The 11,252-nt window shown below is 34.4% G+C and overlaps 1 protein-coding gene across 5 annotated transcripts in view; it reads right to left on the bottom strand.

The window, feature by feature from the left end:
• The window catches only part of LOC135210925 (protogenin B-like), a 677,376-nt gene that overhangs the window by 314,260 nt on the left and 351,864 nt on the right, over nucleotides 1-11,252 (bottom strand). For all 5 annotated transcript variants that reach the window (XM_064243892.1, XM_064243894.1, XM_064243893.1 and 2 more), the window contains 2 exons: nucleotides 4,288-4,432; nucleotides 3,936-4,004 (listed from right to left, as the gene is read on the bottom strand). In XM_064243892.1, the coding sequence (XP_064099962.1) occupies nucleotides 3,936-4,004; nucleotides 4,288-4,432 (214 nt within the window). The remainder of the gene's footprint in view (nucleotides 1-3,935; nucleotides 4,005-4,287; nucleotides 4,433-11,252) is intronic.

Raw genomic sequence — 11,252 nt, 5'->3', positions numbered from 1 at the left:
TCAGCATCCCTCCCATCATGCATCTATGAACGTGGTGGCGTGCCTCGGCCACTTGGTACCAGCATCGTTATCGTACGCAAGCGGTATTCGTTCAGTCTAACAATTTTGTTTAGTAATGTAAATTCGTTAGTGATTTCGTTGCAGTATACGTACTTTATCATGTTGTGATAAAACTTTATTCTACTTATACGAAAATTACGTACAAGATAACGTAGTCATGGGTCCCAAGAAAGTTGAAATTCATGGAAAGAAGTGAATGCTCTCTTTGGAGACAAAGGTGGAGATTATCAGGAATTATGAAGCTGATATGCGATTGAGTGTGATCGCCAAGGAATATGGCCGAAATCCGTTGACAATAGGCACCATCCTTAATCCTTAAACGCCGACTGGATGTATTTTACGTCGACATTTTATGTCTCTCGGGTGCCGACTGGACGTATTTTACGTCGACATACAAAAGTTTTTTTAAAAATTCGTGGAAAAATACTTTTAGGACTACCAGCCGAAAACTCTTGAATCATGCGCCTTGGTGGATGCTAGGAGTTCACGGATCAAGGTGTTGTTTTGTTTACAATTGTTACGCAGGCGCGCAAGCGCGAATTTCTTTCTTGCCGCACTAAAAAGTATCTGTGACACATCTCGGAAATTATTTTGTCATTTTGACATAATTTTTGTACCATTTTAAATTAGCCGTTACATGGAGTATTATATATGAAAATGTGCGCATTTTTATGTAGAATACAACAATAAAATACTCATGATTGTAGCTTTTATCAGTTTTGAGATATTTTCATATAAATAACGATAAGTGCCAAAATTTCAACCTTCGGTCAATTTTGACTCTACCGAAATGGTCGAAAAACGCAATTGTAAGCTAAAACTCTTATATTTTAGTAATATTCAATCATTTACCTTAATTTTGCAACTAATTGGAAGTCTCTAGCACAATATTTCGATTTATGGTGAATTTATTAAAAAACTTTTTCCTTACGTCCGCGCGGTAACTCTTCCGAAAAAAATCATACATGTGATTGTGATGTTTGCACCATTTTAAAATTAGCCGTTACATAAAGTTTTATATATGGAAATGTGCGCAATTTCATGCACAATACAACTAAAAACAACCCATGGTTGTAGCTTTTATCAATTTTGAAATATTTTCATATAAAAAATGATAAGTGACAAATTTTCAACCGTCGGTCAACTTTGACTCTACCGAAATGGTCAAAAAACGCAATTGTAAGCTAAAACGCTTATATTCTAGTAATATTCAATCATTTACCTTCATTTTGCAACAAATTGGAAGTCTCTAGCACAATATTTTGATTTATGGTAAATTTATGAAAAAAATAACATTTTCTTTACGTCCGCGCGGTACCTCTTCCGAAAAAATCAAACGTGCGATTGTGGTAATGTTTACACCATTTTAAATTAGCCGTTACATAAAGTTTTATGTATGAAAATGTGCACAATTTCATGTAGAATACAACAAAAATAGTTGAAGGTTGTAGCTTTTCTCATTTTTGAAATATTTGCATATAAATCACGATAAATAGAAAAAAAACCCCGTTCGGTCAGCTTTGTCTCTACCGAAATGGTCGAAAAACGCAATTGTAAGCTAAAACTCTTTCAGTCATTTATCTTCATTTTGAAACGAATTCGAAGTCTCTAGCACAATATTTAGATTTATGGTGAATTAAAAAAAAAAACTTTCCTTCCCTCCGCGCGCGGATTCTCCGCCACAAATCTTCCAAATGCGTACGTCCCATTCTCGGAATATTTGCTCCTTTTCATATTAGGCATTTCATAGAGTTTTAATTATGAAAATGTGTGCAATTTCATGTAGAATAAAACAAAAAATATATGAAGGTTGTAGCTTTTTTATTTCCGAAATAATTGCGTATAAAAAAAAATATATAAAAAAATTCGACATTCTGAGTAGAAAATTGCAATTGTAAGCTAATACTCTTACAGTATAGTAATATTCAATCATTTGTCTTCATTTTGAAAGAAATTGGAAGTCTCTAGGATAATATTTAGATTTATGGTGAATTTTTGAAAAAAATATTTGTTTACGTCCGCGCGTAGTTACGAATTCATGCATTATTTTGTAATAATATTTTCTCTGTGTTGCTTTTATGGTTTTACAATGTGTTACATACCAAAATGATCGCAATTTAGTGTACATTACAACGAAAAAAAAGTAACTTGTTACCTTTAACCGTTTTGCGCACACAGCGCGGTTTTGAATACAATTATATATGAAATTCGTTTTTGAACTATCATATATCGCATTATTTATATATGATAATGATAATTTTTTTCATTTCTGATGGTTGCATACTAAACTTCAGCCAATGACAAAAGAAGGAGCCAAAAGTGAACTCTTAATCTTGAAAACTAAGCCCGCTGTGATTTTTTGAAAAAAATATTTTTTCCACTTCCGCGTTCACTCCGAAACACCTCCGGCACACGGGAGACAATTTTTTTTTTACTGCTTCGGCGTTTAAGGGTTAAACAGAAGGACGTCATCAAAGCAGCTACACCTTCCAAGGGCATCACTATTTTGTCCAACAAGAGGACCCATGTGCACTACGAGATGGAACAGCTACTTCTTGTCTGGATAAAAGACAAACAAATCGCTGGCGATACAGTAACGGAGACGGCAATCTCCCACAAGGCCAGCGCTATTTTCGGCGATTTGATTGCGCAGGCGGAAGACGACAGAGGGGATGGGACATCAACGCAAACCCCAGAGTTCAAGGCTTTGCATGGCTACTTCGAGAAATTTCGTAAACGGACTGGCATCCATTCGGTGGTGCGGCATGGGGAGGCTGCCAGCTCGGACACGAAAGCGGCCAAAGCATTTAAAAAGACGTTCGACGAGATGATGACCAAGGAAGGCTACAGTTCTCAGCAAGTCTTCAACTGTGATGAGACTGGCCTTTTTTGGTCTGAGGTTAGTACAGTATCTACAGATCTATCTGCGCACGAGGGACTTTTATAATTAATACTGATTTTATGCATACATTGACTGTTGTTCATATTCTTACAAAAGATTTCTTTTATGAAAATAGAATTGATAATGTTTCTCTTCCCATATGTATATTACTGGAATAAACTGTTTTTTGTCCCTGCCCAATTGATTGTATGAATGTTTTCTCTAACATCTATGAAACTTCCACTGTTCCCGTGCACAATTATAAATGTGTCATGCTATTTTTTATCTTTTCATTTAATTTTCTGGTTAGACCAAGTAAGTTTTTACAGGACTTACATGTGATTTGACAAACAAATCCTTAAGCACTGCTAGGAGAGTTCTTTTATTAAGTGTGCTTGTTTCATAGTACTTTTGTGTTTGAATGCCACACTAACTTTAAAGCTCTCAAGTAGATGAGGAACACCTTTGAAATTACAGTAGTACTGTATTACTAAAGCAGTATGAGCAAGACTGTGTTGTTTGAATATGATACTGACTGTACAGGCAGTCCCCGGGTTACGATGGGTTCGGCTTATGACGTTCCGAGGTTAAGGTGCTTTTCAATTATATTCATCAGATTTTATTTCCAGGGGTTACGACGCATGTTCCAGGGTTACGACGCCTACAACGCTCATCTGGCAGAAGAAATATGACACCGAAAATGCAAAATAATCAATATTTGAAGGGTTTTTTTATGTAAAATGCAATATGAATGCAGTTTACATAGTTGTGAATGCACCCAAAGCATTAAAAGTAAGGTTTTCTAAGGATTTTTGACGATGTTCCGGCTTACGAAGCGTCTCAAGGACGGAACCCCCATCATAACCTGGGCACTGCGTGTAGTGTTTTTCTCTAAGGCCACTACCGTTAAAGGAAACATGCATGTGTGTGTGTGTGTACTAAACTTGTAAGTGCCAGCATGAATTATTTGCCTTTGTGTGTGTGTGATACTTACTTATAAGTGCCAGCATCAGTCATTCGTACTCCAGTAATGTGAAGCACTCCTGAGAAGGGGGTTGTGTACCTGAAACAAAGTTCATGTATAAAAACTGACCTACCAAAGGAATAAATCATACTAACTGCAACAAGGAACAAGCTAATTTAGATTATAAATGATAATTATAATTTTGCTTTTATAGTACATATACCACTTTCCAGATAAAAATAGGAAAACATTATGTTATGTCAATGTTTGGTGAAGTAAGTTAGGCTTCACTATTTGCACAGCTCTTATGATGAAACATAAATACCTTGACTCCAACTGGAAAAACAGCAATCTTCAAGGCAAAACACAAGCCAAGTCTTACCTGTCATCTTGAGGTAGAGGTTGTTCATCGTGGGTCCAGGTGAGTGAAGCTGGTGGCTGGGAGTCAATTTGGCACGAAAGTCGCAGCGCCTCCCCCACCACCACCGTCACATTGGTATGGGATAATACAAAGTTCTTAGTCATACCTGGAATAAAGATGAACAAAATCATTCTGAATTTCTTTAACCACAGAGTATTCCATGTATACTACACACTGGACAAAAAAAAAAATGTAAGCCTCTGATTTGGACTAACAATAAAATTATGCTTTTAATCCAATACAAGATTATTAATGCAATGAAATATGATTATTCCCTTATCCAGACTAATATTACAAGAAGAATTTCTATTTAGACGTGTATATTCCTGTTCTTGGATTATCTACTAAGAACAACAGACATACTCATATCTTAAGTAATACAATACTCTTATTCAGACAATTAAAATCATCCTCTTGCACATACACCACAACAAAGTGAAAGTTCACAATTTATTATTAACTAGTCTTCATTCTCAGAAGTAACAACAATAGAAGTACTTCTGTAAAATACAGGCATCTATATATAGTTTCCAAAACAATTATAGTGTATAGTTCTCAAACAGCTCTGATACAAAACAAGCACAAAGCCACCATATTTGCTAAACAAGAACTACATTTTTAATAAGTTACAATTATATTTTTATTCCCTTCTTATAGTCTTTTCCTCATTTAACTCTTCAAGGGGTTGTTTTTCTTCAATGATTTACACTTTATTTACACCATATCCATACACTAATGCCTCTTGCACAATTCTAAGAACCTTTTCTCAGTTGTAATCATGGCAGCATTTCAGTTCAACAGATTACTATAAGTCATTTCGAACACCGGATAAAAAAAAAGAAAAAAAAAGAAAAAAAAAAGCCAAACATTTTGATATGCGTGAATTGTGATATACACTCCTCTAAAATGAAAATAAAAAAATCTACCAGGTTGCTGTGTATTTTATAATCTGCACTTAGAAACATTTGCTTGAAGATGAAAAAAGGATCACCATGTTCAGTCTGTCAGCCCAATAAGCGAATTGGTAGATATTGTAGAAAATAAATGTAGTGCTAAAGCAGTGTTAATGCATAAAAAGGCAATTTTACCAATGCAATTCTAGATAATTTTATGTTGAGTATGGAATTTACTACCTTACAATAACATCATTGCAAAACTGTTACTCTTCATTAAGAAGGAATGTAAACCATGTCCACTGAAGGTGACATCCTACAAAGGCTATTAGCAATGAAATGTACTCTTCAAACAGCAATCAAAGTTACTGTACTTTCAACTAGACCATACATGAACCTTGATGGGACAAACCAAATATCAGCACCGCTCACCTTTGCTGGTCTCTCTACATAATGTTACACATGGTAAGTGTTCTTATTTTCAGAAATTACAGGATGACAAATATACAAATTTTACAGATGTATTAAACTTCTACTCAAAATCTTAAAATGCACAGCAAAATCTGACATCCAAAACCTCAATAAGGAAAACTGCAGTGATTAGCAGCTTCCCTTACCACTAGTGATTCACATTCAATGTATACAGGAGCCTTTTCCATTCTTTTCCCCAAAAACACACAACATCGTGTCTCACATGGTACTAACTTATTAGTCCTTCAAGATAAAAACTTTTACTTTCTTATTCTTTATTTCAAGTAAGAGTGAAAGCTTCTATGTTGTCTCATGGACATTTCCTTTTAAGTTAACAATAACTTGAGCATATAATGGTAAAAGTCTCAAGATATGACATCTATTTTGTATGTGTGTTTTTTAAATAAAAACTTATACTCGTTTTGGAGGGATTGTGAATAAACACCACCAGGATATTGATGTTACTAAAATAATAGATCATCAGATATCTCCTGAACTAGGTATCCTATATTTAGTTTGGAGAAGACTGTAATAATAAACACCAACAATCTACAATAAAACTAATAAATATAATTTTCCTGACACAGGTGAATATGTATACTAATGAGAATTAATTTAAGATGTTTCTCCCTCTGGGGTATTTATATATCACTGTAAAACTTCCTTTGCTCTAAATTATTTTATTCCCACAATTATTTCCAAGCACTATTTGCAAAACAGTCAATTACCAACAAGAAAAATGTACTCTGCAAAGAGTTCACTCATAATAAAGTGGCCATGTCTATTATGAGACAACAACTATGCAGCACCTGGAAAGATATTTAAATATGACACTAATACATATGAATGTCTACATGACTGACAGGTTCAGACACTTTTCCATGAGATGGTTCAAGGTGCCATTTCAGTGTTATATATGTAACTTGTCGTTGACTTATGATGTTTGAAGCAGTTGGACAAACCAATAAACAATCAATACTGACACCACTACCAAAGAAAACTGGCACAAACATTAAAATTTTAATGAATATGTTTTCATGCTCACATGAAAACAGAATAGTAGTATACTTGACATTTCACCAATCTACAAAAGTACTCTGGCAATAACAAACTCAAGAGATACCATCATCAATCCTGTCTGTATCTGTATAAGTACAATTACGAATACTACCACTACAAATACTACTCTATCCATACTACAATGCTCAGTGCAGGCCAAATTGGCAGAAATATTCTGCTTCCAGTGATATGATTTTCTAAGGGACGAGCCTCTTCCTTTATGTTTCAATTGAGTACTTCTAAGGTGCTTGCATATTTATATTTGACATTTAGAAAATACTATTCATGAGGTGGCTTTGTGGGTAGCCTTCATTGTTAAATATCATTAGAGTGATGTCCACTCAAGCTCTGAGCTAATTCAAATGATTCAACACCAAAGTAAAGTGCTCATTAAAAAGCAGCAATAACAACAAGTTGAACTGAATGCAAGAGAAAAGTGGCTACATACAGAAGCTTACTCTGGAATAACTTACATCCCTAACTGGTCTGATTAGCTATCCGTTAATGTAGTTATTGTCTGCTGGAAGACTTCCTGTTGTTAGAATGACCTGGCCATATGCCATCACGAGCTCTTGCTCCTACAAGCAGCCTGTAAGGATGTTGTTAAACAAGCTGTACAAAAAAACCACTGACCACCCAACCCTAGTGCAAAAAGTGGCCAACTTATGCATATGCTTGAAAAAAAAATTTACTGGTAACTATTCCCAGCACAAAACAATCCAGTTTCACTGCTGCATACAAGGTAATGCCACAGGAAGAGTAATTATATATTAAAAGGACCACAATAATAAATGGTTTGCAATCTTGTCCAAAAGGTGTGAAAAAATACATTCTCTAGACTTTCCATCACTAGAAGCACTAAGACTGGGAGTATCTTGTCACTACACTTGGGATAGTACATCCATAATTCAGAAACATGTCACAAATATACATGGAAAACAAATCAACAACCATAAGTGGAAAACGAATCTTGACAAATCCTAGACGATCGTATGAAGCACTGGTCAGGACAATTGATAAACAGTTAACTTGTATTTAACCTGCTTGTGAAGTGTGTGCAATAAGTTTCTAACATGCTGATTGTATGTTTTACTGCAATAAGGATGCACAATTAGGATAAAACCAATGCATTTTTTCTCAAAAAGCCATAAACTTGCATAAGAACCTTACCTATATGTTGTAATGCATACACAGGAAAGCTTTTGTTATCAAAGCATGAAAGTTAAGATATAAACAACCAATACAAACTGTTTGAGTTTTTATACTACCAAGGGTTAAAGAAAGTACAACAGGAAAATAGGATACAATGCTATATAAGTATGTATTTTTCAAATTATAAAATTTCTTAACAATAGATATTCTGAGTACATTATCTAAATAATTCACCAATTCTCTTTTTCACTTGAAGACCAAAGTGACTAATGATTTTGGATAATTCAACACTTGCACAGAACTGTGCAAACATGGAATGTTGTTGGAATTTTTATGAAAACATATAAAAGGCCACAAACCAATGAACTGTGTAAAACTTTAGATTTTGCAAAGCATAGAAATTAATTAATAAATTCAATTGCTAAACACCATTAACTGATATTAACTGATGCTAAATAATTGCGTAATAAATAATATAAAAATTTCACCAAGATAAATATTTTGCATAGTTTGAGGGTAAGTAGTGGTTCCAACATTTTCCTGATGCCATACAGCATTACCAACCATAGTGTTTTATTTATTTAATATATATCATATACCTTTGACACCTTGATCCCTGGTCAAAGTTTATCGGATAATGTAAGTTCTGGACATGGCCATCCGGATAACTGAGGGGTTGCTATACGTGTGTGTGTATTTTTGGCTACGATTTTTTGAACCAAAGATAACCAGATTTTGGCACTGATAACCGGTTAATGGCACCATGTTGGGTAAGTATCAGCACCAATAACCAGAAATCAGTGATTTTCAGTACTAGCAAAGCACCATAATAACCTGGGACTGCCTGCATTTATCATATTATTCAAAAGATGAAATCTATTCATGTGGAACAAGACGACAGGGCCATTGACTTGAATTTTAAGATTTAAAAGAATATGGTGTGCATTAGGAAGAAGTAAGATGAAGTAAAGGGAAGAAGTAAAGGGAAACACGGAAAGAAGAGATACCACTTATTAAAAATGAAAAAATAAATTAATAAATAGATAAAAAATGTATCAAATTGCAAGGAGAATATGAGGGTAATAATGTATTGCACCTTTACTTGAACTTCTGAAGTTCCAACTGCACGACTTTTTCTGGGAGGCTGTTCCACACACAGTCCAGCGGTGTGAGGAATAAAGGACACTTGGAACTGACAAGTTTGACAGCAAGGCATATTTACTGCATATTTCTGCTGCTGTTCAGTGAATCTAGTTGCTCTCAGCAGATAAAGGGGATCAGGGATCAATTGTAAATGTGAAAGATCTCTGTTGAAATACAATTTATAAAAAAGTGACAAACAAGAGACCATCTGTTGATGTTGATAGTTCAAGTCATAACTACTGCTATTAGGAAACAGAAACCTACCACTAAGAACCACTCTTTTAGAGATTTATCTCTGAAAGAGATAAATCTCTGGCAGAAGCAGACATCCTCACCAGAGAAAAGTATTCTTATAAAGGCAGCATAAATGACCTAAAGAAGGTTGCACTGATTTTATCACTACTATAATATATGAGGCCTTATCAATAGTACCTAACTTTTATGCAGCATTTGCTTAAATTTTCATTAGATCTTTCTGAAAATATATATACAGTGGACCCCCGTATTCGCAGAGGATGCGTTAGTAAAACCTCGCTTTAATGGACACAGAATCAACAGACATAGGATTTAATGGACAAAGGTAGTGACTGCTCTTATTTATGTTTACTTGCACACTAACCTCAACATTGGTGCTAAATTGGAACTTACCTTATATGTATACAGTACAGGTAGTGTTCGAGTTACGATAATTTGTCTTACGATATTCTGATTTTTCGATGGGGTTAGCAATTAATACTGATACGTACAACCAGGCAGCAAGAGAGACAGACCAAATTACAATAGCCTAACTTTATCCCATCTTCTAGTTGTGTAAGTTATTAAAAAAAAAGCAAAAGAGAATTATGAAAGTTTTGTTTTAACGTTTTACTCGTTTGGTAAATGTGTACAGCCATGAACAACCGAATGAGAAACAACGGTTTGGTAAGTACAACCAAATTGGATAATAACATCCATTTGGCTTGTATTGCAACCATCGTACGATAGTAAACAATTACTGCATTTATGTTATAAATGACGTTATGTATAACAGGACTTGTATATTTTTAGATAATAACTTTGTTTGCTATAGATCAAAGATCAATGAGAACACTTTTCAAGCTGCTAATGACTGTTATTGTACGTCGATAACAAAGATGAAACTCCTGTAAACTTATCTGATTAAACACAACCATAAATAAAGTTGAGAGAGAATCATACTTCAGGTCTTGAAAGAATAGTTTACTGCTGTTTTCATGCCGATAAAAGATAAATAACGTACATAATGGTAAAGCTCATACAACGAAGAAATCAAGTGAAAAATAGCGAACGGAATCACGTAATTTTCCTTACCCAATAAACATGCCCACAAAGCGATCCGTTAACGAAAAAAAAATAATCTAGTTCCCAAGGAGACGTATTCAATTCACATTTCGACTTGAAATTAACACGTCTTATAATGAAAATTGACCTTGTCTCATATAAGCAAAGTATCTAGATATTCTTTTATGCTAACTAGAAACAAAACAATTCGCTCCGAATTGAGTTTAATATGATGAAATAAACTCGTATTTGCCATCAGCTGATTTTCAAACCAAAACATTGATCGGTTTCTTAGTATTTTATGATACAATACATAATATGAGAATATATACAATATAATAAGATAGAGTAATGTATAATTTTCAAAAGATTCACAGAGAAGATGAATACTATTCGTAATGTTTTTATTCCATAGTTATATGTAAGTATCAGCAGCCTGATAGGTATCACTGAAACATTTTATCCAGACTCCCTTTATTTCTTATGGGAATATTTGTTTCATATTTCGAACAAATCGTACTTCTGTTAAAACAGGATATGTCTCATGTATAAAAGGCCCATTAAACCACTCTGGTTTAAAGCTAAGGACTATATTTCAGTGGATTAACTTCCACCCTTATCAAGTAATGAAGGACAAAAGTTGCATTGGTGAAATATATTGTGGGAGATATGCCCTTAGGTGATGCCTGGGGTCACTGCTAAGCCGACGTTCGTTCTGTTAATTGTATTAATCCGGTTCATCATTGCCATACCTGGCTCTATTGGAAAGGTTGATCTTATTATCTTGTTGTTTTACCAGTGAAGATTCTACCCACTGAGATTTGTATCGACAGCTGCTATGGTATGGTTCGTGTTATTTATATGATAGAAAATTGCCAAACTATGTTGTCCATATCTAACTGAGTGTTT

Source organism: Macrobrachium nipponense, chromosome 4, assembly GCF_015104395.2.
Source record: "Macrobrachium nipponense isolate FS-2020 chromosome 4, ASM1510439v2, whole genome shotgun sequence".
NCBI lineage: Eukaryota > Metazoa > Arthropoda > Malacostraca > Decapoda > Palaemonidae > Macrobrachium > Macrobrachium nipponense.
Note: the sequence above shows the minus strand (reverse complement) of the source record. Positions and strands in the feature narration are given on the sequence as shown.